The sequence below is a fragment of the Solanum stenotomum genome, unplaced genomic scaffold (assembly GCF_019186545.1).
Source record: "Solanum stenotomum isolate F172 unplaced genomic scaffold, ASM1918654v1 scaffold30548, whole genome shotgun sequence".
Lineage (NCBI taxonomy): Eukaryota > Viridiplantae > Streptophyta > Magnoliopsida > Solanales > Solanaceae > Solanum > Solanum stenotomum.
Window position 1 is genome coordinate 46,658 of NW_026031028.1, and position 27,606 is coordinate 74,263.

At 33.9% G+C, this 27,606-nt stretch overlaps 2 protein-coding genes across 5 annotated transcripts in view; both read right to left on the reverse strand.

Moving 5' to 3' along the window:
- Positions 1–1,595: 1,595 nt before the first annotated feature.
- On the reverse strand, positions 1,596–17,345 carry LOC125851911 (eukaryotic translation initiation factor-like). 4 transcript variants are annotated; one of them, XM_049531658.1, is made up of 8 exons: positions 14,113–14,222; positions 11,436–11,535; positions 10,889–10,976; positions 10,431–10,781; positions 10,076–10,318; positions 9,973–9,986; positions 3,152–3,205; positions 1,596–2,532 (listed from the first exon to the last, which is right to left on the reverse strand). In XM_049531658.1, exons 2-8 carry the CDS (start codon positions 11,495–11,497, stop codon positions 2,292–2,294), a joined length of 1,053 nt encoding a protein of 350 aa, XP_049387615.1. In that variant the 5' UTR covers positions 11,498–11,535; positions 14,113–14,222; the 3' UTR covers positions 1,596–2,291. The 4 variants fall into 4 exon arrangements, with proteins under 4 accessions (XP_049387615.1, XP_049387613.1, XP_049387614.1 ...); XM_049531656.1 differs by lacking the exons at positions 1,596–2,532; positions 3,152–3,205; positions 14,113–14,222 and adding an exon at positions 17,261–17,345 and having other exon boundaries at positions 9,492–9,986; XM_049531657.1 differs by lacking the exons at positions 1,596–2,532; positions 3,152–3,205 and having other exon boundaries at positions 9,492–9,980.
- Positions 17,346–17,789: 444 nt separating this feature from the next.
- Positions 17,790–27,606, reverse strand: part of LOC125851909 (putative late blight resistance protein homolog R1A-10) — a 15,670-nt gene continuing 5,853 nt past the window's right edge. The window contains exon 2 of the mRNA XM_049531653.1: positions 17,790–18,662. Within this exon, the coding sequence (XP_049387610.1) occupies positions 17,952–18,662 (711 nt within the window). The 3' untranslated portion in view covers positions 17,790–17,951. The remainder of the gene's footprint in view (positions 18,663–27,606) is intronic.

A 27,606-nucleotide genomic window follows, 5' to 3' on the forward strand; every position in this document is an offset into this window, starting at 1 on the left:
ATGTTTCATTATCTTTAATCAGAAGTCTCGAATACGAGCCTTGGGTATGCAAACCTTTTATTAGGGGACACTTTATTTTTAATATGAAACTTTTCGGCATATGAAATCAAGTTTAATCTAACTCTAATGTGAGTATCTAATGAGTGGAAAATCAAGAAAAAAAAAGTTCAAGTGCAGCCAATGTGCTAGTTTGGAGAAACACAATGTCTTGCTTTACGCGGTATAGACTTAATGTGTCGTATTCGTAGTTTCTTGTCCTTCGATTTTTGTTATTATCTATTGTTTCTTTGCTTTTGTTATTACGATATTTTGTCGTTGTTATCGTTCCATTTTTGGTATGCTCCTCGATAAGCTCAAATTGGTTGTCACATTGAAATCCGCAACTCTTTGGACATTCTCAAGTTCATCAATTGAGCAAGTCCGGCATATCGTCGCAAAGTAGATTTCTTCATTATTTGTATGTCTGCTTTACATACTCTTGTAATTTATTTCTTTTTAAAAAAATTGCTTTGATATACGTTATTTGAGCTGAGAATCTTTTGAAAATAACCTATTTATCTTCAGTTCTCCACAAACTAGGAAGAAAATATGTGTACACTCTATCCTCTCCGAAATTCATCCGTGGGATTACATATTTGTTGGAACCAATTGGACTTTGAATTAAAATTTAGGGGCAGTTTTAATTTGAAAATGAAAAGTAGTGAAAATGAATAAAAATACCAAAAAAAAAGAAAAAAAACCCAAGCCATAATACACATGTGTGGTGGAACTAAAAGCATATTAAACGGAACCTTTTTAGTAGAATCTAATTCTCATTTTACAAATCAAATTGGCTTAGTCATAAAGATTGCTGGATCAAGATTTTTTTTTATAAAAAAAATTACTAGATATTTAAAGGAATTATCATATAGTAACTCATTATATTTCACTATATATAAATCTGTTTGACTAAACATAAAAAATTAAGAAGAAAAAAAACTTGAAATTTGTAAACATGTTATGATATTTGTACAGTAATTTTAAGATCATCTCGTCAAGTATAAAATAAAAAGTTTAAAATCAAATTGCTTTCAAATAAAGAAAATAATGTCACATAAAGGTATGTGTAAATGTTTTATCAACGAAGTAAATAAATTTTTTAATTTAATTATAAGAATAAAGATTGTTTTGTCAATAAGATAAGGTCATGAAAAGGAAGGAATTGATTCCAAACAATCTTATAGAAAAAAGGAGATTTTAGATAGACAATGGAATAATTTAATGCACCATTTTTGCAAAATCTAGTGTCATATTTCAAATTAAATGCTTTTGCTTTATACCTTTTGTTTGCTCATATTTCAAAAGGAATTTTGGCAAATAAATTATTTCTTGTTTCACTCAATAAAAACCGTCAAGTGATTCTTGAAAGCTTCCAATACACAACTATAAAAAATGAAAATTCTCAAGACAATATCGCGAATACCAATCTAATTATGTGACGTGTAATTAAGTNCACATGAAGGACGGCTCGAGTCTTAGTTCGAAAAATTCTCTGGGGTGTTACAGTTAAACTCATTCCCACTATACCAAACCGATTCTCAATGACAAAAAGTAAAACGTTACATTTTAGCAACAGATGAAAGCTAGGTCCTTACTACTCCTTCATTCTTACAATCCGCAGGAGTCAATAGAAAAGGCAAATCCCTTATGACACACCAGATCCGTCTCGGATAACTTGAGCAAGTGTGTCCAAGAGCAAAAATAATTTAACTTCTCAAGAATTCAGACTTTTATTAGACAAAACTGATACTGCATTTGAAACAACACAACAGACAAGTATAAGAGCAAGTATTTTCAGAGGATCAAGGAACTAAAATAGGCTTAGGGAACCAGTTATTGGCACGTAAAACCAGTACATGATCACGAACCATACACCTTAGACGTGGAGCTAACTGATAAATAATGGATGTGTTAGCAAAATGACTTGTTTGGTTTAGCTCGTCAAGCTTGTAACAATTTTCAGAGGATCAAAATTGGCTTAGGGATCCAATTATTGGCGCGTAAATCCAGCAGATCACAAACCATAAGCCTTAGACGTTGAGCTAACTGAGGATTTGTTGAGAGTCTCTTCAAAGAGCCAAAGTAAAGATTGTTGATGTTCCTTGAATCTTGTCTCTCATCAACCACCTTTCCAATGTTGTGACAAATGGCTTCAACGTTCTCTTCTGGTGGACAACATTTAGGCTTTTCCCCCAACAGTTCCTGTTAACAAAACCATTATATATAAAGAATAATCCATTTGGGGACCGTATTTAGCTTAAAAAGCTCTCTAATAAGCCGTATATTGCCAAGAGTACGCGATTTGATAAACTTGATCTCCTTGTCCATACGTTCTGAATTCGCCTCATTTCTTCTCCAAGTTTGTAAGTACCTTCAATTGCCTCCTGACAGTTATTCCATAGAACACATTTGAACGTAGTCGATTCACCACCATGTTCATTAGAAAGAAATGAAGGCAGCATTTCATTTAGATCACAACACATCTCCAGTAGTCTACAATGATAAAAGAGTAGTCATCAAGACACATATCATAAAGGAGGTTCCTATCAAATTTCTACCATGTTAATACAAATACTCACATTGGTATCTACATGATATCGACTAGCATTTTCACCAAACAGTTCAACTTCAACTTGTTTGATTTTAAGAATATGATTGGAAATGTTAACCACCTAAAAAACATAAGGAAGACACATATCGTAATTGAATTGAATCGAATCTCAACAAATAAACAAAGACGTTATTGAGTAACAACAAATGTAAACAAACATCAACAACACATACATATTTAACAAAGAGTCCAAGTACAGAGAGTTGATAATCAAAAACATAGTTGAAGATGAAATGCAAAATCTGAAACACGAAACAGAATGGTGGAATAATGATCAAGAATTTGACAGCTGATATAAACAGACTCTGGAAAAAATTGTTCATTAGCAACATAGTAAAATCCTGTAGGTGTTAATCTTGGCAAAAGACTTAAATAAATCACAATCACAATTCTCTAATATCCCTTTAAGCATTTCTGAGATATAAATATACAGAAAATAAAAGGTTTTGTTTCTTCCGTGAACTCTTAAACATCAATGAGTAGCATTTACTTCAAATTCACCTGGAAAAATGAAAAGGCAAACATTTCTCATATTTGTATGCTTCTACTCTCTCCGTTTCAAATTACTTGACACATTTAGACAACTTAACTATTGCTCCAGACTCCCCTTATTAGAATAAGGCGCATGTAATTCAACTATTACTTCCTCCATCTCAAAATAAGTATGTTTTAGCTCATTTCACGCCCATTAGAAACACAAGGTATAGTTTATTAAGCTACATGTTTCTTGAGAATTGAGTATATTATAAAGAATTTTTTCTTTAATATAAGGATGTAGTTAGAAACAATTACTATTATCTTACTTGAATTCCTAAAGCAATACTTATTTTAGGAAAAAAAAATTAAATTAAAGCTACACTTATTTTGGAATGGGTGAGTACTTAATTCGTTCAATCTTAACAGTAAAGGGCTAAGTGATTTACTTTATATGTGCCGTTAGATATTAATATTAAGGGGCCGTTTGGTTACTTGTTAGAGTAGCGTCCGTATTAGTAGTGCATGAATTAGTTACGTAGGTATAGTAATGCATAAATTAATTATGAAGGTATTAGTACTATAGAGATTAGTTATAAGATAGATTTTTGGCAACTCTGAAACTCAACAAGATGCAAAACTTTCTTAAACTTCATGTCGAGTCAAAACAAGAAAAACAAATCGAAACGAAAGGAGTACTTTCCTTTCAATATAAACACAAATTTTTTTTGTGACTCGTCTAATATGAAACTAAAAAGACAAGAAATCGAACAAAATCCCAAAGTAGAGTGAATAGACCAAACAATCATCATATATTTAACACAAACAAATGATAGATCCACCACAAAAATAACACTTGTAACATTCAAATCCTGAATCTACCTCTGCCCTCTAGGCATCAACCGGGATATAGGAACAACCCATTTGTTGTTATCCAATACCATACATATCAGGCATCATAGACAAACGCGGAGGCAGAAGTTTTGTGCTCAATGAGGGCAACTTACTAACCAATGGTAGCTGACCTCATTCACCTGGCTGAACCAGTGGCCCATTACCTCTCAGCATATATAGCAGTGTTAGTAAAAACTTACAAGATAACAAAAATACAGGATTACAATTGAAAATAAATCTCTTCAGGCTGAGGCGTGGATATCTCGCTCTCTTTAAGGAGATTCAAGCCCACTGCAGCAAATGTTTTCACCGGTTCAGCAGTAGTCCTCTTGACTTGTCCCCTCCAGGATACAACATCCTTCACAAAGTATAACTCAACAACTCTGGACAAGAGTTGAGTCCAAAACTCCACAAAAGAAACACCCCCCTTCAACTAATAAGAACTCTCTTTTTGACAAACCTTATGCACTCTATATTTTCTTGTGTATGTTATGTATGCCAAACCAAATGAAGACCACCACTATTTATACTAGAGAAAGTCTTCCTAGCAATGAATAGGAAGATAATGGTGTAGTAAATAGTGAAGATAATGGTCTTAGGAGTTACAAAGGTTACAAGAATAATGAAGGAATTAAGAATGAGATAATGGAGAACCATTACATCTTCTGCCAGAAAACCACAAAACGGACAACCACTACAACGTTCTCAGCAATGTTATAACAAAGTAATGGCAATTAAGCCAAATGATAATAAAGATGACATCGAATGTCATCAACTGTCTAGCGGTAGTAAAGCACCTAATGATGTGTTATTAGGCAGAAAGCAAATGACATTTAGCAAAGTATAATATTATTAAAAGTATAATATTATTAAAATGCCACAACAATCCCCCACTCATTTTAAGTATTAGACAAGAGAGTATATCAGTTGAAGGAAGACTACTATGCATAATGAAGGTGTGCTCTGCATTGAACCTCCACTTAGTGAAACAGTAATTTTTACTCCAGAGTCGTAGTGGTCTCAGACTTGAACTATGACTGCTTAAGGGAAATAAAACATCACTGCTCACACATAATAATCAAGGTGTTGACATGAGCTTTAAAGCCAGCACGTTATGGCCATGTGTTATCCCGGTTTCATGAGTGCTTTTGAGAATAAGCCCAATTCTCATAGGAAGCGACCTACTTCCACACATCACATAGGTGAAATCTGTCGAGAGTGCTTCTGTAAGCTTAACACTCCACCCATACGGGCTACAAATATTCATTAAGAGTTTTATCAACTCAACCTTCACAAACTACAGGAAACAATGCACTCACATCATAGGGAGGGAAAACAAAAGATAGTGCATTTTTTTCACAACAAATCATCATATGATTAGTTTTTCCCTTTGAACCTGGTTATAGGATCTCTAGTCCCCAGGTTGGGTTTCCTCATATATGACTCAAGGATTTGTAGGCTTCAATCCCATCCCCCTCGATGTGCTCCAGACCTTTTCTCTTGTTAATGCCTTAGTAAGAGGATCTGCAAGATTATCACAAGATTTGACATAATCAACATTAATGGTACCATTTGTCAAATATGATCTTACATTATTGTGTTTCCTCCTTATAGGTCTGGATTTACCGTTGTAATAACGGTTTTGAACTCTACCAATCGCAGCGGTATTTGAAATAATAAATCTCTTAACCAATTCGCTTCCTCACTAGCTGAAGCTAAAACAATTAGTTCATCCTCCATGATAGAGTTAGCAATTATAGTTTACTTTTTTTTTATCTCCAACAAACAACACCACCACCTAAAGTAAAGACATAACCAGTGGTAGAACATGAATCACCTGATAAAGTGTTCCAATCTGCATCACAAAAGCCTTCAAGTACAGCAGGATATTTTTTATAAAACAAACCACAATTTTTCGTTCCAATTAAATATCTCATAACTCTTGTTACAACATGCCAATGTTCATTACTTGGCTTGCTTGTAAACCTGCCAAGTACTCCTACTGCATATGCAATATCAGGCCTAGTACAATCAGTCACATATCTCAAACTTCCGATTATGGTAGCATATTCCTTTTGACTTATTACATCATTTTCACTTTCAACAGGAAATAAGTGAACACTTGAATCAAACGGAGTAGCAACATGCTTGCAATCAAGAAAGTTATATTTTTTCAAAATTTTCTCAACATAATGTGACTGGTCAATGAAAATTCCATCACATGTTCTTGTTATTTTTATTCCAAGAATAAAATTTGCCTCACCAAGATCTTTCATATCAAAATGGCTTCTAAGAATATTTTTAGCTTCATCAGTAACATTCATGTTAGAGCTAAAGATCAATAAATCATCAACATATAGGCAAATAATCACATGTGAATTATNCCAAAGATCAATAAATCATCAACATATAAGCAAATAATCACATGTGAATTATTTCAAGACTTATGATATATACACTTATCACACTCATTTGTTTTAAAACTATTTTCAATCATGCAAGAATCAAACTTTTCATGCCATTGCTTAGGTGCCTGTTTCAAGCCATATAGGGATTTAGTAAGTTTACATATTTTGCTTTCTTGGCTTGCTTCAACAAAAGACTCGGGTTGATTCATATAAATTTCCTCATTTAGGTCTCCATTTAAAAAAACAGTTTTTACATCAATTTGATGAATTTGCAAATCAAAAATTGCAGCCATAACAATTAAAAGTCTTATGGATGTAATTCTTGTTACCGGTGAAAACGTATCAAAAAATTATAGGCCTTCTAGTTGTTTAAAACCTTTTGCAACTAGTCTAGCCTTGTATTTATCAATAGATCCATCCGGTTTCAACTTTTTTTCTTAAGACCCATTTGCAACCAATAGTTTTACAACCCGGTGGTAAATCAACTAACTTCCAAGTTTTATTAAAAAATAGAGATTCCATTTCATCATTTACAGCCTCTTTCCAAAATATAAAATCATGTGAAGATAATGCTTCTTTCAAAGTGAGAGGGTCATCTCCAACATTAAACACATAAAAATCAAGACCAAAATCTTTTTCTACTCCATCTCTTTTACTTCTTCTTAACGCAAAATCATTGACTTCTTTATTTTTCAAAGTAGAAGTAGAAGAAATAGGTAGTGATAAAATATTTTGTTCAATCCTTTGACCCCCACTATTTTTAGAATCAAAAGGAAACTTATTTTCATGAAAAATAGCATTACCTGATTCTATCACAATATTATCTTCAAGATTAAAAAATCTATAGGCTGTACTATTTGAAGCATAACCAAGAAAAGCACAAGTAATAACTTTCTTACCCAATTTTGTAGTCTTGGGATCCATTTGGCTCACAAAGGCTAGACAACCCCAAACTCTTAGATATCCCAAACTTGACTTGTAACCTTTCCACAATTCAAAAGGTGTCAATTTAGATTTTTTATGAGGCACACGATTCAACACATAACAAACAGTTAAAATAGCTTCACCCCAAAAATTTAAAGGTGCATGTGACTCAATAAGCATGACATTAGTCAATTCAACCAAAGTTCTATTTTTCCTTTCCGCTACTCCATTAGATGAAGAAGAGTAAGGAGGAGTAGTTTCATGAATTATTCCCAATGATCTAACAAAAGAATTAAACTCATTTTACTCATATTCACGGCCTCTATCACTTCTAATTCTTTTTATTTTTATTTCAAACTGATTTTCAACCTCATGGAGATAAGTTTTGAAATTTTGAAAAGCATCACTTTTATTTTTCATCAAGTAAACATATGTAAACTTAGAGAAATCATCAATGAAAGTGATAAAATATCTATTACCTCCACGAGTTAAAATTCCACGAAGTTCACAAATATCAGTATGAACTAATTCTAACAAATCAGTTTTTCTTTCAACTTGAAAATGAGGCCTCTTAGTGATTTTGGCTTTACTACAAGCCTCACACTTTTCAAAATTCTTTTTAATAATTGGAATTAATCCTAAACTACTCATGATTCCAACATAACGATCATTAATATGACACAAACGAGCATGCCAACAATTGGTAGAAGAAAGCATATAAACAGAAGTAGAAGCTTTATTCACTTCTACATTCAATTTGAACATCCCATCACAAGCACACCCCTTTCCCACAAAAATATCCTTCTTCACAATTACATATTGATCAAATTCAATAATTTGTTTAAAACCTGCTTTATTAAGAAGAAAACTAGACATCAAATTTTTTCTCATTGAAGGAGTATAGAGTACATCTTTCAAAGTTAATACTCCTCCAGAAGTAAAACACAATTTGACATCTCCCTTTCCAAGCACTTGAGTAGTGTGAGCATCACCAAGCATGATGGTTTTGGGCTCCTCAAAATGAGTATATATTTTTTAAATCAGTCTTTGTCATAACAGACATGATGGTTTGCACCAGAATCAGCCCACCATCCATCAACATTCTCAATCATGTTTATGTCGGTAATCACCGCCACAAAAGGTTCTTCGGTAACGTTTGCCTGAGGGTTAGGACCACGTTTTTGGAATCTACAAAATCGAGCAATATGCCCACTCTTGCCACAAACAAAGCACTGTCCCTTATCTTGAACTTGTTGATTTTGTGCTTGGTTATTTTCACCATTATTTTTCTTAAATTTTTTCTTCTTAGGTTTCAAAGAAGTATTTTTGTGAGTTTCAAGAGTAGCATTATTTGAAGTAATTAAATTTACCTTCGTTGTGATGTTGCTCTATTCTTTTTGTAAAAGTGCATCTTGGCCCTTTGCCTCTTCATCATCGTACTTTTCCACTTTCTCATGATGAGAAATAAGTTCATTATCATCCATGGAGGTGTCATCAACTTTATTAGGATTCTTCTCAGTTAACACATAAGAAACATTGAGAAGACTTAAGTAGAAAAGTACTTTGCCCTTCCATCTTTTAAAATGGTTACCATTGAATCGAAATGACTTGTTAAGGTCTCCTATCTTGACATCCGCATTTTTTTCAATTATAGCCATGTTGAATCTCCTTAAAATTGTTAGTGAAAACTTACAAGATAACAAAAATACAGGATTACAATTGAAAATAAATATGAAGAAAATAAATCTCTTCAGGCTGAGGCGCGGATATCTCACTCTCTTTAAGGAGATTCAAGCCCACTGCAGCAAATGTTTTCACCGGTCCAGCAGTAATCTTCTTGACTTGTCCCCTCCAGGATACAACAGCCTTCACAAAGTATAACTCAACAACTCTGGACAAGAGTTGAGTCCAAAGCTCCACAAAAGAAACACCTCCATTCAACTAATAAAAACTCTCTTTTTGACAAACCTTATGCACTCTATATTTTCTTGTATATGTTATGTATGCCAAACCAAATGAAGACCACCATTATTTATACTAGAGGAAGTCTTCGTAGCAATGAATAGGAAGATAATGGTGTAGTAAATAGTGAAGATAATGGTCTTAGGAGTTACAAAGGTTACAAGAATAATGAAGGAATTAAAAATGAGATAATGGAGAACCATACATCTTCTGCCAGAAAACCACAAAACGGACAACCACTACAACGTTCTCAGCAACGTTATAACAAAGTAATGGCAATTAAGCCAAATGATAATAAAAATGACATCAAATGTCATCAACTGTCTAACGGTAGTAAAGCACCTAATGATGTGTTATTAGGCAGAAAGCAAATGACATTTAGCAAAGTATAATAATATTAAAAGTATAATAACATTAAAATGCCACAACAAGCAGGATCTAGGAACTTCCCGGTTGTCATTGTCCATCCAAGGCATACCAAGCATCTTCCTAGTTCCGAGCATTCCAGGCATCATATCACTAGTGCCTGGCCGATTGATAGGTAAGGGACCATGACTCAAACTCTGCTGAGCCAGAAGACCACGAGAAATTCTCAGGCTTGCAATGGAACTAGGACACAAATCCAAGGTCTTCCCTGCTTCTGAGTGAATCTTAGTGATGGTTTTTGCCTTCACCTGTGCAAAAAGGAAAGAACATTAGATCATAAGAGTATTTTTAGGCATGAACAGATAACAACTCCAAGATAGAAACAATGATGTGTCACCTCATCCCGCCTACAGACCAAGTTACTTGGACGTAAATCCAGCACATCACAAACCATAAGCCTCAGCCGTGGACCCAACTGAGGATTTATTGAAAGCTCCTTCAGCCGACTAAAGTACACATCGTTGATGCACCTTGATTTTTCGTTCTTATCAAGCTGCTCGCAGATGATGTTGAAGACCTGACAAATGGCTTCAACATTCTCCTCTTCCGGACAAATTTTGCGATCTTGTCCGAATAATAGCTCCTGTTAATAAAATACCAGCAAAGACAATCATTTGTACAGTTCAAGGAATTAAAAGCAATCAATCAGCTTGGAACAAAAGGACTTAAGCAAATGGTAAGCAATTAACAACCTGAACAATGTGATGAACAATCTTTTCCGGGGTAATTTGTTGCTTAAAAAGCTCACAAATAAGTCTAATATTCCCAAGATAGCGCAATTTGATCAACCATTCTATGTCCTTACGTTCTGACTCCTGCTCAGGGGCTGTCATTTGCCTCACCTCTTCCCGCAGTTTGTGAGCACTTTCAAATACCTCCTGACAGTTATTTAATAGAACGCGCTTGAACGTGATCACTTTTCCACCAGGTTCATCAGAAGGAAATGAAGGCAGTTTTTCATTGAGATCAGAACAGAGTTGGGCATACATTGAGGAAAATGTTGGTTCCAGTATAGCCTTGTTAAATATCAAGGAAACAACAGCCTAGAGTGAAGATGAAAACATGTTAAATCTCCAAGGCGAACCGATGGAAAATTTGAACCGAAAACAACAACAACAACAAAAAGATATGTATATATGTGAGGACAAACCTTTAGAGTGTCTGCACTAGTTATCCCGGATATTATCAGTTGATCTTTGAGGAGATCAAATCTCTTCTGAGTTGTCTGGTTAAGTATACTGCAAATCGATATTAGTTAGTTTCAAATAATAGAACTTCCAAATCAAGCAGTCCACGGGTACGTGATGACACATCATGTGAAGTTTTATACCGCAGTCTAAATAACAGCGACATTGATAGCTATCGCTAACATTTTCACGTAACTTAAATTTTAACTAAGTTTTCTGATAATATGGACAGCCATTCTCTGTTCCACAAGTGAACAACTCAGTTACCAGACTGCAAAGCAAAATAAATATCACGCAATACGTGGAGGCTCGAATGGATGTAAAAACCACAACCTACACTCTTAAAACAATCCTAGACTGTTGCTACCTTTCAAAACAAGAAACTTCGAAAGTGTTTTGAAGCTATTGCATTCACTAGAGTTGACACAAGAGAGAATCTGCATGGACTTTTGAAACAAAGTTCTTTTAAGATTGAGAAGATTGAACAACTGTTACAGAGGGGGAAAATACCTCATCACAGTCTTAAAGACACAATCTTTGTAGAAAAGTTGCTTTTTCGAGCTGCTGGGCATGGAAATTCAGCTTTGATTAGTGTAGGATCAGGTATTCCCTGATTCACAAACAAAGGTTTCTGAGATCAAGAAGTGATACATATATATAGCTTCATATCATACACAAGATGTAAATAAAAAGACATATCACACATCATTGTAAGCACTTCCCGGTTATTATCGATTACAGAATAATTAATATCTGATGGAGTCAATCAACCAAATGAAAAACCACAAAGGAGAAACAGATAAATACAACAACAACAAACACATTGTTATCACACAAGTAGGGTCTGGAAACCTAGCTCGTGGAGGTAAAGAAGTTGTTCCCGAAAAACCCTCAGCTCAGAGAAACATATATGTGAAACCATAAAATCATATTAGCTAGACAATGTAATTTTACGACGAAGAGATATCAATTGACACCCCTTGAATACTGTTAAATTAGGTCTTGGGCCTAACTCACACCCCAAAAGCTAGCTCAAAGGGAGGAGGATTGTCCAAGCCTTATAAGGAGTCCACCCATCTCATTAACCACCGATGTGGGACTTTTGTCATTCTTTAACACCCCACCTCACGCCCAATGCTTAGTATCTGGTGCATGGGCAATTTTGATTTTGGGGGCCCCAACATCGGGTGAGATGGGCCCTGCTCTGATACCATGTTAAATTAGGTATTGGGCCTAACTCACACTCCACATGCTAGCTCAAAGGGAGGAGGATTGCCCAAGTCTTATAAGAAGTCCACCCATCTCATTAACCACCGATGTGAAACTTTTGTCATTCTTTAACAAATACATGTGGCTCCGCCGGTGCAGGTAGTATATACATGTGTAAACAATCTTTTACCTTGTGAGTGTATAAAAATTGAACTCTACAACTGGCAACGAGAGCCAGATTGATGTCGTAACGGAGATTCTTATGATTAGATAAATGAATGTATTGTTGATACAATACAATCCAACAACACATTGAATTAATATCTCATGTTGACATATTTGTTAGTGCATATAAATATTATTTATTTATTAGAAAATTTAATATCTCATGTTGACGCTCATCTAATTTCCCATAAATATCAAATAGTAATACTTCTTGGAGGCAAAAGGATAAATTATAAAATCAAATTAAAGATGATTGATTGAAGGATATATGATAAGATGTTATAATTATTATTTTCCTTTACATTATTAATGTTCGTTACTACGTAATCTTGTATGTAATATAATATAGTATTTTAGTTTTAATGACTAATAGATTGTAAATATTATTTTATAAATTATGTGATATTAAATTTCCGCGCGAAGCGCGAATAATTTTAGTAGTTTAATATTTAATTTATAACATTTAAATTTAATGTAGGAGTAAAATTGTAATCTAAGGGGCCGTTTAGCTATGCGATATGAAATCATGATATAAAATTATGAGATGAAGTTGGAGTTTTGTTTGGACATGCAATTTGGACTTTTTATATTATATGTTTTCTCATAAACATAAAACCCACATAAGTTGTTAAATTATTAAAATTGTCTCAATTTTTTATACAATCTTACTAAATAAGCAAAAAATGATAAAATCGCATAATACATTATCACAAAACTATTCTAAAAAAAATACAATATTTATTGATCAAACCTTAATTCAATAAAAAAAATTGAGCATAAGTTGTAGTGTTCAAGTTGTTAGTAGCTAAAAAAATTATTTTTTCAATTAATGTCATAGTGGTTAATCTTGTACACTCAATATAATGATGAAATTTTTATTATTATTAAACATTGATTTGAATGAGTAGTGATAAATTTGATAAAAAATAATGAATTTGGTGAATATAAATGGTAAATTAAGAATTGATTTGAAGTAAAAATAAATTTTATATTGGCGAGAATAATTTTAATATGAGATATAAATGGTTTAAAAAGTAACGATATGAATTATAAACTTTATTTACATATGAAACAAATGGCTAGTAGATATACATATAAACTAAATTTGGATTTTTTTTTACAAGATATAAACTTGTAGATCAATTCTTGTATTTGAAAAATCTCAAATCACGATTTTTGGAGAATTTGAGATTTCATCTCATCTCCAAATCATGAGATGAAATCAACATGAAATCGCATGTCCAAATGCCTACTAATTGTGTAAAGATATGGGCATTGAACCAAATTCAACCTCTAAATGTAGCTCATGATGCAAGGATTGCTTAAGTCCATATAAGTAAATTATCATTCTGTTCCAAATCAATGTGGGACTCTAATCCACTTTAAAATTCTCGTTCATGTCTAGACCCAACTAGACCAGGAGTGCAAACTAGAATAGATCTAGCTATGATACCTTATGAAAAAAATGTTATGATACTTGAACCTAACTCAACCTCAAAATCTAAAAGTTTTATATACCCGTACGAGTTTATTGTACAATTTTTCGTTTACTTGACCGTAGGAGACTCGGTGGAACCAAAACGAATTTGTTAGCTTTATTCATTATGATTTGTGTATGAATATCCCTAGTTGAATTTTCTACGGATAGAAATTAAAAGGAAAAACAATCACCAAAATTCCTCCACCAGTCAAGCTAAGAGTACTCTTAAATTGGGATAAATATTTCCATAAATTATGAATCAATAAAACTCACCTCAATCTCCTGTTATTTCTCAGTGGTAGATCTGTATCCAATATGGCTGGCACAAGGTGTTATCTAGTACAGAGAGAGGTGAGGAGATTAAACAATAATTAGAGTTGTCAATGGCACAAACAGAATTACTATTGTGTATGAATGAAAATTTTAATCCTGCACGAGGTGCAAGTATTGTCGGTTGTGTGAGGGGTTGTTTGGCTGCCAAGTGTATGCTATGGGACCACATGTCACTTTCTTTCATTTCCTTTTCTCATCTATTTTTAACCTTCTTTCTTTTTATACTTTTTATTTCTTTCTTCCATTTTTTCTACTACTTGTTAACTCTTAACATAATTTTATTTTATTTTTGTATGATGCTTTTTTTTTAATTTTTTATTTGAAATTTGGTATATGACTTAAAACGCGACAATTTAAGATTTGTATTGTGTAGAGCTTTGTTCGAAGTGATATATTGCTTGTCAAGAATTTTTCATGCTCAAAACCTCTAGTTAATCGAGAAACAACATCATCTTTTGCGCCATCGTTTATTTAAGGAAAAACCAAAGTTGGTGTGTCGAAAAATTTAAATTTAATTTTTTGGAAAAGTTTTAAGGAATTGAAGAAAGTGAAACTACAAAAAATTAGTATTTTAAAATCTCGTGTCTTAATTTCATAAAATGTTTTTTAAAAAAATTATTTTATAAATGATATATAGAAAATATGAGAACTTAGATTTTAATTTTTTTTTATTTGTGTGTTCGCTTATAGAAGATCATACATTTTTTTTAAAATTTAAATATACCACTAGACAGAGTGTCCAGTGGTGTTTTATTAATATNACTACTTGTTAACTCTTAACATAATTTTATTTTATTTTTGTATGATGTTTTTTTTTTAATTTTTTATTTGAAATTTGGTATATGATTTAAAATGTGACAATTTAAGATTTGTATTGTGTAGAGCTTTGTTCGAAGTGATATAGTGCTTATCAAGAATTGTTCATGCTCAAAACCTCTAGTTAATCGAGAAACAACATCAACTTTGGTGCCATCGTTTATTTAAGGAAAAATCAAAGTTGGTGTGTCGAAAAATTTAAATTTAATTTTTTGGAAAAGTTTTAAGGAATTGAAGAAAGTGAAACTACAAAAAATTAGTATTTTAAAATCTCGTGTCTTAATTTCATAAAATGTTTTTTTTTAAAATTATTTTATAAATGATATATAGAAAATATGAGAACTTAGATTTTATTTTTTTTTATTTGTGTGTTCGCTTATAGAAGATCATACATATTTTTAAAAAATTTAAATATACCACTAGACAGAGTGTCTAGTGGTGTTTTATTAATATAAAAATCCTCAATAGGGATAAGTACAAGCAAGGGGGGCTAAGCCTTGCCTTTCCACTATTAATAAGGTTATGAACCTCTACTAATTAACAAGCATGAAGAAAATAAGAATTAGAGAGAACTAGGTATTCTACGACCATCATTGAGTTAGTAACATACTCTATGATGGCATTACAAATGAGGATACTTAAATAATGCAAAAATATAAAAGCCAAGAAGAAAGTTGTGTTATCAACCTCAACCTTCCTTTTACAAATGTATGAATTTAAAAAAATAGGTTGCCCGTCTAAAGTAACCTGAAGTATTTTCCTTTTGTCTTCTTCTTCAAATCTGTCCAACAACACTTGGTAGTTCATCACTTTTTCTTGGGTTGATTGGATCTTGTTAAATCTATTGACATTGTCATATGATTTTGCTTTGCCAGTCGCATAGGTAGTTGCCCTGGAACAAACTCTCCGATCACTTTACCATCCCAACTGTGTTGCCTACCATGTGTCTTCCTTTGGCTTTAGTTACTTCCACTTCTTTGATGCTTAGGTGAAATATCCCCATCCCTAGCCACTTTATCAAAATATTCGCCTAGTATATTTTCCTCATCCTCATCAAAAGAATCATCGCCCAAATCAATAGCATAAGAATTAGTGGGATTAACTCCTGATGCTAAGGCCTCTACTTCATTCTTCTTTGCAATCACACTTTTAGGCACAAATTCTAAAGCTTGCGGACTTAATTTTCCATTCAAAATTGGAGGTGAGACCTGCACTTCTTCATCAACCAAATCAGCCCACCTAGGAGCACTCCTCTCCCCCTGATTTTCCTTTGAAATAATCAAATTATTTGTGAGATTAGCTTGAGAAAGTGATGACATACCTTTCAGCAAATCTTTGTCATTTCCTTTGGACAAAATGAGTTGTCCAGATTCATCTTGAAGTTCCCTAAACGACTCTAAAGATTGGGTAGGGACCTCGTGAGCTAAGGTGTTCAAAGTGACTATGGGTGGCTCGATCGCTAAATTGGATTTGAGTGCCATGGCAGCCTCACATTGTTGAATAATCCTGTTTACTTCAGGATTAGAAATGTGTAATGTTGGAGCCATAACATTACCATCTTTAGCGGTATCCTTCAAGAAAGCATTAAAACTATTCGAGCATAATAGGTCATTTGAGGAATTACTTCGCGAACCTGGAGAAACATTAGATGATGCCTTCCTATGTATAACCATTTCCAGTTCTCTTTGCTGCAAGTTCCTCTCCCTTTGTTCAAATCCTTGTCTAGCATTATTGCTAATGAGTCATTAACGTCCTCACTCGTATTCAAAGCAGTTGAAACTACAATTTTCTTGGCTTGATGTACCCATTTTTCAACATGTTGGGGGACCTCATTTAAAGATTCGTGATTAAAATTCCCAATGCCAGAAACATCGACTTGCTGCATCAAATTGTCCGTAAACAATTCACCACTTTGATTCACATGAACTATATATATACATATTTAAAAATAATAATAAAAAGATTATGATAGATATTAATCTTCTGGACTCTTAATTCATATTCATGTGATTGTCTTTATAATAATCAAATTCTTTTGTATTTATTTTTTTAATTTGATTTTTATTTTTATTTTGATAATGTCAGAAGTACATTTTATGTTATTTTTTTTGTATTTGTTAATTAATTATTATTTTTATATAATCATATTTTCTATTAAAAATGACAACCAAATAGCCCAAAAACATAACAAAAATTACGTTAGCAAATTTTAAATAGCATAAGAAGAAAATTTGGACGAAGGAGGGAGAGATATTAGAGAAGAAAGTAGGACCTTTAGGCCATTTTTCTTGCAAGTGGAATACAAAATCCACTTGGCAAAGCATAGAAGGACCTCACACAAGTATTGTCTGCCACCTAATATCTATGCCTCTCAAAGAATAAATACTTTTCTATAATATATTATTATAAAAAAAAAAAAAAAAAAGGCCCACTATGTAGTCATTTTCTTGAATTTTTTTTATCAAAGTAAGCTATTATAAAAATCAATTTACCAAAATAATACGTTTTTTTGAAATTTTACAAAACTAGTACAAACGTAGTTCACAGTAACGTTTTAGGTTATATTTTATTCAAAAAATTCAATAACAAAAAGATAAAAATCTGACAGATTAAACAGACATAAAACGTTATTATCAGTAACGTTTTATAATTCGTTACTCTGAGACACGTTTTACAGCTAAAAGTTACTTGACCTCATTATCAAAGTAACCTTCAGCTGCCTCTTCTATTGATTCAATGTTCTGCACAAAGTCTTCTGCTATCCATAAACTTATCAATTTAGACACTGAAATTCTTGCATCCTCCGAAAACATCCCCATATAAAGAAGGCAAGGCTTTAAATGATCGGGTAAGTTGTTGTAACTTAACTGCATAGTTGAAAGACAATATCCTTCGGACTCACCAAGACAGGAAAGCAGAGAATTTTTAACCTCATCCCACCAAGAGACTTCCATTTTCTTCCTTTAGATAATTCCAGCTACCAAGATAATCACCAGAGGCAGTCCTTTGCATCTTTCTGCAACCGCTTGACTCACATCTTGTAGTTCAGGCGGGCAACCTTCCTGTTGAAACACCTTTTTCTGCAACAACTTTAGACTCTCATCGGGTTTTAGGAATGGAAGATAATAAGGATCAGTATGGTGCTTCGCTTGCTTAGCCACTTTCTCAAGTCGAGTTGTTAGGACTATTCTGCTTCTATTTCCAACATCGGGAAAACAAAGCCTCAAGTCATCCCATGCCATACCATCCCACATATCATCCAATACAATGAGATAGCTCTTTCCCCTTAATTTTTTCTTCAACATTTCAGCAAGGACATCATCCTTCTCTCCCTTGGAACCAGTTACTTGACTGAAAATATCCTGTAATAGCTCTATCCGGTTATATGTTTGAGAAATGATGCACCATGCTCTAACATCAAAATGAGAAACAATGATGTCATTATTATACAACTTTTTAGCACAAGTTGTTTTACCTTTCCCTCCCATCCCAACAATAGGGATGACATCTAGCTCACTTGTCCCTCGTATCAGATGCTGAATTATTATTTTTGTGTCATCCTCAAAACCAACAATATCGTCGTCATCATTCATAACATTGCTATGTTGAGGTGGCAGATGTTTAGATGGCTCAACTACAAAGAATGGTGTCAGAGCAAGGTTCACCGACCCCATCTTTGTCACCTCCACATTAATATGATTGATCTCTTCTATGATTGCAGGAAGTGAACAAAAAGAATGCCAAAGAGCATTATATTTAACAAGTATAGAGTCGATGGATACTTCAGCTTCATATGCCAAATTGACAGCACGCCTCTGAAGATCATTAAGAATTTCATCATGTTTATGCTGCACCTTTGCGACATCTCTGAAAACAGATGTTAGAGATGAAAGCTCTTTCTCTAAAATACCAATATGGGGCTTCATCAGGAAATCTAAACTTGATTCAGATTTCAACATCTCATTCAATTTCCTTAGAAGAGAATCAAGAAAGTTCAATCCACCAACAGCGGGGAACTCATAATTAGATAGACTGTATTTAAGGATTTGTACCTCTCCTCCACTTGTGCCTTTAGATCTTCAATTTTCTCCAATATTTGCATCATGTCAAGATCAATCTTGCTAGAGTCTTCTTTGATTGTAGATTCTGCAAGAAGCATTTGAACTACACATAGTATGTCTCCCACAAGAACTCCAATGTTTGCTAAGACTTCATTCAGCCCCTTGCCATTAATAACATGATTAGGCACATCACCGAGAAAAACCAACAAGAACTCTAGTGCCACATCAATGTTTCGAGCAGTGACATTAGTAGGACGTTTCTTAATCTTTTCATTTCTAAGATACACCAGCAGATTATGTAGATGATATGAAAATCCTTTTGGTAATATCTTATCCTTGAAAATTCTTGATTGAGCAAACTTTGAAGCCTTTAGTTCACCAAGAATAATCTTTTGCATTTCCAGCTCCACTAGCACAACCAGGAAAAGTAGATAGCAAGGCTTTCTTGAGATATCATTCTCATCCTCTTTTGAATCTGTTTCTTCTGAATCCGTTTCTTCTTCATCCTCTTCAGAATCTGTTTCTTCTGAATCTGTTTCTTCTGAATTTGTTTTTTCTGAATCTGTTTCTTTTTCATCCTCTTTTGCATCTGTTTCTTCTTCATCCTCTTTGACATCTGTATCTTTTGCTGAATCTGTTTCTTCTTCTTCCTCTTTGACATCTGTATCTTTTGCTGAATCTGTTTCTTCTTCATTCCCACAAACCCAAAAAGAAAAACATATCTGGCCGACATTGTCAGCCATGAACTGAATTCGGGTATCCAGACCTTTCAGCTTCTCATGCTCGACACAACCATTTATCTCTGAGACATATACATATCTCAAAAATTTCATTTTCTTTTGAACAATTTTCAGTTGCTTTATCAATCTATTTGTCTCAAGGATTTCTTCATTTTTAAAAGAATGGTTCCTTTCCAGGCACATTATTAGTACGTCATTTAGATTCTTGCCGAGGCAATCCATATATTCTGGCAGATAGGAATCTTTCAACTGATCATAATTGTACCTTAAAATGGATTCCAGAAGCTCTGATTCTAGCCTTTCCATGTTAAGGTTACTTTTGCATTCATCTGGAATTCCGCTAAAAACTATGTGAAGCATTTTAACAGTGGATTTGGCCTTCTCTGTGATTTTGACTAAGAAATTAGGCAAAACAAGATGATGATACATGATAAAGGTTTTCAAAAATCTTAGGTGCATTTCAAGTTTATCAATCTTGAAACCAGCTGATCCACTCTTCTTCATCCTTCTTAGCTGATCCAACACATTGCAAGTTCATCAACTCTGCAAGTTGACGCAAAATGGATTAATATTCAACTGTTGTATAGTATCAATATATATATATATATATATAACAACTTAAGATTTTGAAAGTTAATTTATCTTACTATTTGCAATCAAGCAAGTTCCATCTTCTTTTGCCTTTTTGTATCTCAAAGTTCTGATCCAATCCTAGAAAAAGAGTTGTTCATAACTATATTCAAAGAACTAATTATGGTTTAACCAAAGGATTGGATTAACTAGACAGCTAATACATTGGCAGACAATATGCATTCCCATTGGTTTTCAAAGTCAATGGTTGCATTATTTAATGAAGTAGCAGAGAGACAACTAATTAATTGGAAGGTTAGTGTCCATTCCCAATGATTAATCAAATTATGTGGAAGGAGAGGATGGTTAGTAGTTCAGAGGATGGTTAGTAGTTCAGTCTGATTTTTCACATTATAATTTATTAAGAGAAAAATGATAAATGTACCTGTGAATAATCATAAATGATATACAGATACATTCTGTCATACTTATGGGACATTGGTGCCTCTACCGTCCAAAAAACTAGAGCATCTGTTTCTTTTTCTGAAACAAGAGTCTTCAGTAGTCTACAATGATCAAAGGAGAGTGAAGACACATCATCATACTTGTGAGCTAAGTTGTTCTTTGTCATTATATTCTCCGTTTTCACAGGTGCCTGGCTCAGAATGACATGTTGTAATGAACTCATATCGTATTGAAATCGATAATTGGAGTTACACGTACAATTATAAGAGTTCATCTGAGACTGGATCTGCATCTACAGAAAGATAAGTAAGACAAGATATGGCAACACAAAGTACATACTGCTTCCTTTGTGCAAGCAATTACATAACAACTAATTATACAAATAGTCTTTAATTGTCATTTTCAGTCGGGATTTTAGAAAGTGTGTAAAAGGTCTACCGGTTTGTAGTGGCAAAAGGAGACGTATTAAAGTCCTAATAGAGATTCTTATAAGATATTTGGCGTTGGGGAGTAGTACGTGAAGTCTCACCATTGTTACACATATTTTTGGTATTTGGGAGCCATTTTATAGAAATTTGGAGATTTTCTCAGTTTTTCATGTGTGTAGCCCATAAATATTTTGGTGCTATTGCTTTCGGATAGTTTTTTTGCAAAACTTTTACAGAACCCTCCGTAGGGAGTTAGGGGAGCAGCACGTGAAGCCTCACCATTTTTTACACATATTTTGGACATTTAGGAGCCATTTTATAGGAATTTGGCGATTTTCTCAGTTTTTCGTGTATGTTAGCCCATGAATATTTTGGTGATATTGCTTCCGGATGATTTTTATGCAAAACCTTTACAAAATCCTCCGTAGAGAGTTGGGGGAGCAGTATGTGAAGTTTCGCCATTTTTTGCACATATTTTGGACATTTAGGAGTCATTTTATAGGAATTTAGTGATTTTCTCAGCTTTTCGTGTGTTAGCCCATGAATATTTTGGTGATATTGCTTCTAGATGATTTTTTTGCAAAATCTTTACAAAACCCTCCGTACGGAGTTGAGGGAGCAGTACGTGAAGGCTCACCATTTTTACACGTACTTTGGTCATAGATGAGTTATTTTATAGGTATTATGCGATTTTCTCAGTTTTTCGTGTGTGTTAGCCCATAAATAGTTTGGTGATTTCTCTTCCAGATGATTTTTTTGGAAAACTTTTACATAACCCTCCGTAGGGAGTTGGGGGAGCAGTACGTGAAACCTCACAATTTATACACATATTTTGGGAGTTTAGGAGCCATTTTATAGGAATTTAGTGATTTTCTCCGTTTTTCGTGTGTGTTAGCCCATAACTATTTTGGTGATCTTGCTTCTGAACGATTTTTTTGCAAAACCTTAACATAAACCTCCATAGAGAATTGGGGGAGCAATACGTGAAGCCTCATCATTTTTTATAGATATTTTGGACATTAAGGAGCCATTTTATAAGAATTTAGCAATTTTCTTAGTTTTTCCTGTATGTTAGCCCATGAATATTTTGGTGATATTGCTTCCGGATGATATTTATGAAAAAAAAAACTTTACAAAACCCTCCATAGGGAGTTGAGGGAGCAGTACGTGAAGTCTCACCATTTTTTACACATATTTTGGACATTTAGGAGCCATTTTATAAGTATTATGCGATTTTCTCAGTTTTTCGTGTGTGTTAGCACATGAATATTTTGGTGATATTGCTTCAGTTTTATTTTTTTGAAAAACCTTTATAAAACCCTCTATAAGTAGTTGGTGGAGCAGTATGTGAAGCCTCGTCATTTTATACACATATTGTGGGAATTTACAAGCCATTTTATAGGAATTTGGTGATTTTCTCAACTTTTCGTGTGTTAGCCCATAAATATTTTGGTAATTTTGCTTCCGAACGATTTTTATGCAAAACTTTTTACAGATCCCTCCGTAGGGAGTTGGGGAGCAGTACGTGAAGCCTCACCATTTTTTACATATATTTTGGACATTTAGGAGCCATTTTATATGAATTTGGTGATTTTCTCAGTTTTTGTGTATATTAGCTCATGAATATTTTGGTGATATTGCTTCTAGATGATTTTTTTTCAAAAAAATATTTACATAACCCTCCGTACGGAGTTGAGGAAGCAATACGTGAAGGCTTACCATTTTTTACACGTATTTTGGTCGTATAGGAGCCATTTTATAGGTACTATGCAATTTTCTCAGTTTTTCGTGTGTTAGTCCATGAATAGTTTGGTGATTTTGCTTATGGACGATTTTTTTCAAAACCTTTACAGAGCCCTCCGTAAGGAGTTGGGGGAGCAGTACGTGAAGCCTCACCATTTTTACACATATTTTGGGCATTTAGGAGCCATTTTATAGGAATTTGACGATTTTCTCAGTTTTTCGTGTGTGTTAGCCATGAATATTTTGGCGATTTTACTTCTGGATGATTTTGTGCAAAACTTTTACAGAACCCTCCGTAGGGAGTTGGGCGAGCAGTGCGTGAAGCCTCACCATTATTTACACATATTTTGGACATTTAGGAGCCATTTTGTAGGAACTTGTCAATTTTTTCAGTTTTTTCGTGTATGTTAATCCATGAATATTTTGGTGATTTTGCTTCCAAAAGATATTTCTGGAAAAAAAAACCTTTACAAAACCCTCCGTAGAGAGTTGAGGGAGCAATACGTTAAGCCTCGCCATTTATTACACATATTTTGGACATTTATGAGCCATTTTATAGGTATTTGTTGGTTTTCTTTGTTTTCTGTGTATGTTAGCCCATGAATATTTTGGTGATATTGCTTCCGTATAGTTTTTTTGAAAAGCCTTTATAGAACCCTCCGTAGGGAGTTGGGGGAGCAGTATGTGAAGCCTCACCATGATTTACACATATTTTAGACATTTAATAGGAATTTAGCGATTTTCTCAGTTTTTCGTGTATGTTAGTCCATGTATATTTTGGTGATTTTGCTTTTGGACAATTTTATTTCAAAACTTTTACAGAAACTTCTGTAGGGAGTTGGGCGACCAGTACGTGAAGCCTCACTATTATTTACACATATTTTGGACATTTAGGAGCCATTTCATAGGAATTTGGTAATTTTCTCAATTTTTCGTGTATGCTAACCCATGAATATTTTTGTGATTTTACTTCAAGATGATTTTTATACAAAACCCTCCGTAGGGAATTGAGGGAGCAACTCGTGAAGCCTCATCATTTTTACATATATTTTGGGCATTTAGGAGCCATTTTATTAGAATTTGGCGATTTTCTCAATTTTTCGTGTATGTTAGACCATGAATATTTTAGTGATTTTTCTTTCGAATAATTTTTTTGTAAAACCTTTACAGAACCCTTCGTAGGGAGTTGGGTGTGCAATACGTGAAGCCTCGCCATTTTTTACACATATTTTAAACATTTATGAGTCATTTTATAAGTGTTAGACAATTTTCTCAGTTTTTTTCTGTATGTTAGCCCATGAATATTTTGGTAATTTTGCTTCCTGGCGATTTTTTTGTACAACCTTTAGATAAACCTCAATAGGGAGTTGGTGGAGCAGTACGTGAAGCCTCTCCATTTTTTGCACATATTTTGGACATTTAGGAACCATTTTATAGGAATTTGGTGATTTTCTCAGTTTTTCGTGTATGTTAGCCCATGAATATTTTTGTGATATTGCTTCTGAACGATTTTTATGCAAAACTTTTACAGAACCCTCCGTAGAGAGTTGAGAGACTAGTACATGAAGCCTCACCATTTTTTACATATATTTTGGGTATTTATGAGCCATTTTATAAGTATTAGGTGATTTTCCTCAGTTTTTCGTGTGTGTTATCCCATGAATATTTTTTGAGATATTATTTCCAGATGATATTTTTGCAAAAACTTTGCAAAATCCTTTGTAGTGAGTTGTGGGAGCAGTACGTGAAGCCTCGCCAATTTTCACATATTTTGGGCATGTAGGAGCCATTTTATAGGAATTAGGCGATTTTCTCAATTTTTCGTGTGTGTTATCCCATAAATATTTTGGTGATGTTGGTTCCGGATGATTTTTTTGCAAAACCTTTACAAAACCCTCCGTAGAGAGTTGGTGGAGCAATACATGGAGCCTCACTATTTTTTTACACATATTTTGGTCAGCTAGAAGCCATTTTGTAGGAATTTGTGAGATTTTCTCAATTTTTTGTGTCTATTAGCCCATTCATATTTTGGAGATATTGCTTTCGTATGATTTTTTTTCAAAAACATTTACAAAACCCTTTGTAGGGAATTGGGGGAGTATGTGAAGCCTCACCATTTTTTACTCATATTTTGGGCATTTAGGAGCCATTTTATAGGAATTTGGCGATTTTCTAATTTTTTTTGTGTGTGTTAGCCCTTGAATATTTTGGTGATATTCCTTCCTGATGATTCTTTTGCAAAACCTTTACAGAACCCTCTGTACGGACTTGGGGGAGAAGTACGTGAAGACTCACAATTTTTACATAGATTTTGGTTATTTAGGAGTTATTTTATAGGTATTAGACGATATTTTCAGTTTTTCGTGTGTGTTAGCCCGTGAATATTTTGGTGATATTGCTTCCAGTGATTTTTTGCAAAACCTTTACAAAGCCCTCTGTAGGGAGTTGGGGGAGCAGTATGTGAAGCCTCACAATTTTTTACACATATTTTGGGCATTTAGGAGCCATTTTATACGTATTAGAAGACTTTCTCAGTTTTTTCATGGGTGAGCGCATTAATATTTTGGTGATATTGCTTCCGGATGATTGTTTTGCAAATCCTTCATAGAACCCTCTGTAGATAGTTATGAGAGCAGTACGTGAAAAATCACTATTTTTTACACATACTTTGGGCATTTATGAGCCATTTTATAAGAATTAGGCGATTTTCTCAGTTTTTCGTGTATGTTAGCCCATGAATATTTTGGTGATATTGCTTCTGGATGATTTTTTTGAAAAACCTTTACAGAACCCTCCGTAGGGAGTCGGGAGACTAGTACGTGAAGCCTCACCATTTTTTACACATATTTTTGGCATTTAGGAGCCATTTTATAAGTATTAGGCGATTTTCTCAATTTTTTGTGTGTGTTAGCCAATTAATATTTTAATGATATTGCCTTTAGATGATTTTTTTGCAAAACCTTTACAGAACCCTCCGTAGGGAGTTGGGAAAGCAGTACGTGAAGCCTCACCTTTTTTTACACATATTCATTTAGGGGTCATTTTATAGGTATTAGGCGATTTTCTCAAATTTCCATGTGTGTTAGCTTATGTATATATTAGTGATATTGCTTTTGGATATATTTTTTTGCAAAACCTTTACAGAACCCTCTGTAGGATGTTGGGGTAGCAGTAAGTGAAGCCTCATAATTTTTTACACATATTTTGGGCATTTATGAGTCATTTTATAGGAATTTGGCGATTTTATTTGTTTTTCATGTGTTATCCATGCATATTTTGGTGATATTGCTTACGGATAATTTTTTTGCAAAACCTTTACAGAACCCTCTGTAGGGAGTTGCGGGAGCAAATCATGAAGCCTTACCATTTTTACACATATTGTGGGCATTTAGGAGCCATTTTATAGGAATTTGGCGATTTTCTCAATTTTTCGTGTGTTAACCCATGAATATTTTAGTGATTTTTCTTTGAGATGTTTTTTTGCAAAACTTTTATAGAACCCTCCGTAGGGAGTTGGGGGTGCAGAATGTGAAGTCTCGTCATTTGTTACACATATTTTGGGTATTTAAGAGTCATGTTTAGGTATTAGGAGATTTTCTCAGTTTTTCGAGGGTTAACACCTATGATTATTTTGGTGATATTGCTTCCGGATGATTTTTTTTGTAAAACCTTCATAGACCCCTCCGTAGATAGTTGGGAGAGCAATACATGAAGCCTCACTATTTTTTACACACATTTTGGACATTTAAGAGCCATTTTATAAGAATTAGGCTGTTTTCTCAGTTTTTCGTGTATGTAGCCCATAAATATTTTGGTGATATTGCTTTTGGATGATTTTAAAAAAAAAACCTTTACAGAACCCTCCGTAGGGAGTTGGGAGACTAGTACGTGAAGCCTCACCATTTTTTTCAGATATTTTGGGCATTTAGGAGCCATTATATAAGTATTAGGCGATTTTCCTCAGTTTTTCGTGTGTGTTACCCATGAATATTTTTGTGATATTGCTTCCAGATGATTTTTTTGTAAAACCTTTACAGAATCCTCTGCAAGGAGTTGGGGGAGCAGTAGTGAAACCTCACTATTTTTACACTTATTTTGGGCAACTAGGAGCCTTTTTATAGGAAGTAGGCGATTTTCTGAGTTTATCGTGTGTGTTGACCCAAGAATATTTTGGTGATATTGCTTCTGGATGATTTTTCTGAAAAACCTTCAAAGAACCCTTAGTAGGGAGTTGGGGAAGCAGTATGTGAAGCCTCACCATTTTTTACAAATATTTTTGGCATTTAGGAGCTATTTTATAGGAATTAGGCGGTTTTCTCAGTTTTTCATGTGTGTTAGCTCATGAATATTTTGGTGATATTGCTTCCGGACGATTTTTTTTTGCAAAACCTTTATAGAACCCTCCGCAGGGAGTTGGGGGAGCAGTACGTGAAGCCTCGCCATTTCTTACACATATTTTGGGCATTTAGGAGTCATTTTATAGGAATTTGGCGATTTTCTCAATTTTTCGTGTGTGTTAGTCAATGAATATTTTGGAGATTTTGCTTCCGGATGATTATTTTGCAAAACCTTTAGAGAACCCTCTGTACAAAACTGGGGGAAGCAGTAAGT